This window comes from Poecilia latipinna, unplaced genomic scaffold (genome assembly GCF_001443285.1).
Source record: "Poecilia latipinna isolate Pla-1442-1.1 unplaced genomic scaffold, P_latipinna-1.0 Scaffold982, whole genome shotgun sequence".
Taxonomy (NCBI): domain Eukaryota; kingdom Metazoa; phylum Chordata; class Actinopteri; order Cyprinodontiformes; family Poeciliidae; genus Poecilia; species Poecilia latipinna.
In genome coordinates, this window is record NW_015113598.1 from 228,840 (window position 1) to 232,100 (window position 3,261).

A 3,261-nucleotide genomic window follows, 5' to 3' on the forward strand; every position below is an offset into this window, starting at 1 on the left:
CTTTCCAAAATGTTTACTACTCCAACTCCGATTTCATTAAGGCACAATCAAATTTCTAAAGCTATTATTTTTACAGTTTGTCTTGAAATAGGTGGCACTGAAATCTCTCAATATTATCAACCTTTGGTGCTCGATGCCTGAACTTGGCAGCAAAACTCGCAGCACTTTGTTGAGGAGGTAGAGACACTTGGAAGTTAACGGAAGACGAGTAAACCGATCGGAAAAATCCTCCAGTCAGGAAAAAAATTTAGCTAAAAAGCCACGAAGACAAACTGGAAGTGTTGAATTAGGTTTACGACAAGTGCAATGCAGACTAAGACTCAAAGACTCCAGATCTACCATTTAGTGCGGCTTGCTTCAGTGTTAGAACTATTTTTATATTGTCTGGTTCAGTCTGGGTAAACAAAAAAAAACAAAAAAAAGAGAGAGAGAAAAACTGTTGCATGTTTTAAAGTGGTTTTGTTTGAAAGGAAAAATATTTTTCATAATCATGTAATCTGTGTGGTTGAAATCACAGGTTTGGTTGCTTATCCCGATTTGATTTTTCACAGTTCTCCTCTGAGCCGCATGTGCAGGTCCTCCTGGTCGATCTTGTCGGTCTGTTCGTGCCAGCGGTGATGAGCCAGGAGGGCCACGTTCCGGGCCGAGATGGCGCTCATTTCCATGGCGCTGGCCGCCCACTCCACGGCGTTGAGGTAGTATAGCCGGTTGTGCAGGACGAAGGGCGGCGTCTTCCGGTGCGGCGGACGGTAAGATGGGTAGGCGAGCCACGGGGTCTCGGACACGGAGTCGTAGGACAGAAACATTTGCTGCAGCTGCTTCGGGGTCAGCGGTTCTGAGGAGAACACCTTCCAGACTTTAGGGTGGCTCGCCGGGGGTCGCTCGTAGCCATCGGGGATGTGTACGGGGTCCAGAGAGCTCAGGCTATTGATGGCGCAGCCCTTGGAGTCGGTGGTGAGGATTTCGGACACGGTGAACTCGGAGGCGGCCTCGGCGGTGCCCAGGTAGGACACGTTCAGGGTGCCGTGCACCAGGGTGGCCACCGTCTGGTGGTAGAGACCCGGGTAGTGAGTCGGGATGGGAGGGGAGAACCCAGAGAACGTGATATCAGACTTTCCCTGATGAAGTGGCGTCGCTATGACGACGATGTCGTACAGAGAGTGAGCCGAGCCGGATTCTCCGACGTAGTTGAGCTCGTAGTAAGGGATGGTGCTTCCTGAAAATAGAGAGCAGAGAGGGGACTTGGTGAAGCAGAGAAAATAAAATAAAGACAGCTTTATGCTAAATGAAGCAACATGGAGGTTACCCCTCTTTGATGGTCGGGTCTTCATAGAAATGGAGCTGACTTTAGCAGGGATGAGATCACTCTTGCTGTGGTAAAGGAGTCCAGAGCACACTTTCTTATTGCCACCGTCCACTGCCCACAGGCCCGAGTCTGTCCCAGCTAGCGACACCGCCCCTGAAACATTACATGTTAAATTCACTCTGGAGGGATGAACCCAAAGTAAACCTGATATTATTGTAAAACTGCTGACAGTTTCAAATACTTACTGACCCCTGACTTTGCTCTCTGCAGGCCTGTTAGTGAAACCTTCCCTGTTTTTAGCTTTTGTTTAACATCTACATTTCTCACTTATTGTACTTGTTTGTCAATCAGATTTTATTTGTATAGCACATTTCTGCAACAAGGCAGTTCAAAGTGCTTTACATTATAAAAACAAGAAAATGAACAATTGAAACATTACATTTTTCCAATTGCCGACATTACACAAAGTGTGGCTAGTTTCATTTATGGCACAAAAGCAACTCTAAACAGCTGGGTTATTAGTCCAGATTTTAAAAAAAATTCTGTGTTTTGGCTGTTTTACAATTTTTCAGAAAGTTTCAAGGAGACTAATTACGTAAAAAAAAATTAGAAATATCTATTTTATATTTTTTTAAATCATTTTCATTCTTGAAACTTCAGAACTGAAGCGAAGTGTTACATAAAAGGTTGTGTTTAATGCCTCAATTTAACTTTGCACTTTAATTTCTAAACGAGGTGGCCATCCTGGTGCATATGAAACATTTTTGCACTTAATTTTTTTTTCATACTTCAAACTTGAGATGAAGTGTCATATTGTTTTTTTATAGAATAAAATGGATTTTCTTTGTCATATTTCTTTTACTAGCTTAAGTGGCTACTATAGAAGGAGAACATTTGAAAGAAGGAGATCTGATCTGCGTAAAAACAGTATGGAGGATAAAAAAAAAAACCCTTACCCAAAAAAAAAAAAAACATGCATCATTTTCCTTTTACGGTCCTTCTAATTATGCACTACTTTTTAATTAATCTAGCTCCTAAAATTCCCCCCAAAATACTCACATTACAGCCAAGTTGTGGCTGTAATGTGAAAAAAATTGTAAAAGAGGCTCAAGTATTCCTGTGAAGACACATACCCACAAAGCCATTGATGCGGACGCTTTGGCCATAGTTCACACGTGTTATGGGAGCAATAATATCGTTGATAAAGGCCTGTGAAAATCCATCTCCCATCATGGCCTCCTCCAGAGTTTGATTCATCAGCGTGAGGAAGCTGTCGCCTCCCATGGCGTGCAAGAGCTTCTCCACAGTGGAGAACGAGTAGCCATACTGCTGGTACTGGTAGATTCTGTCAACAACAGGATGTACAGGAGAATTAGGGCACCTGCAACACTTCTGAGCTCATGTTGCAGCATTGCAACTGCAATCTGCGAAATCTAATTTCTCACCTCATAAATTTGTCCAGAATGCTCTCCACCCACATCTGCATGCGGACAAAACCCAATCCGTAGCGCCAGATCATCCTGATGAAGTTAACAATGAACCAGTCGCTCTCTTCAAACACAAGCTCTTTCCCATCGAAGATCGCCATTTTCGAGGGGACGTCTTTCCTCTGAGGAATACCTGTTGACAACGAGGCATCAAGTTTAGAAAATCTGATGATCTGTCAAATAAGCCGTGGTTGTGTTGAAGTTACCTATTTTTTCAATGAACTGCTTCATGTGTAGGTTCAGAGGGTGGATCACAGCACCTCCGGTCTCGTACTCATAATCACCCATCTTCACCGTTGCCAGGCGCCCTCCAACTGTCCCTGACTCAAACACATCGATCTTGACAACAGGTCCAAACTCCTCCCTCAGGTAATAGGCTGCGGCTGTTCCGCCGATCCCTGCGCCGATCACAGCTGGAAGAGGAACAGAGACGGGAAAGTAAAGCACAACGTGTGTCAAAAGCCTAAA

At 44.1% G+C, this 3,261-nt stretch overlaps 1 protein-coding gene across 1 annotated transcript; it reads right to left on the bottom strand.

Moving 5' to 3' along the window:
• pcyox1 (prenylcysteine oxidase 1) lies at positions 1 to 3,255 on the bottom strand (the record flags this gene model as incomplete). Its single annotated transcript, XM_015050274.1, has 5 exons — positions 1 to 1,216; positions 1,307 to 1,459; positions 2,440 to 2,651; positions 2,752 to 2,926; positions 3,000 to 3,255. Coding segments are annotated over 5 exons (1,467 nt in total), but the record flags the coding sequence as incomplete, so codon positions are not given.
• Between the last annotated feature and the right edge of the window lie 6 nt (positions 3,256 to 3,261).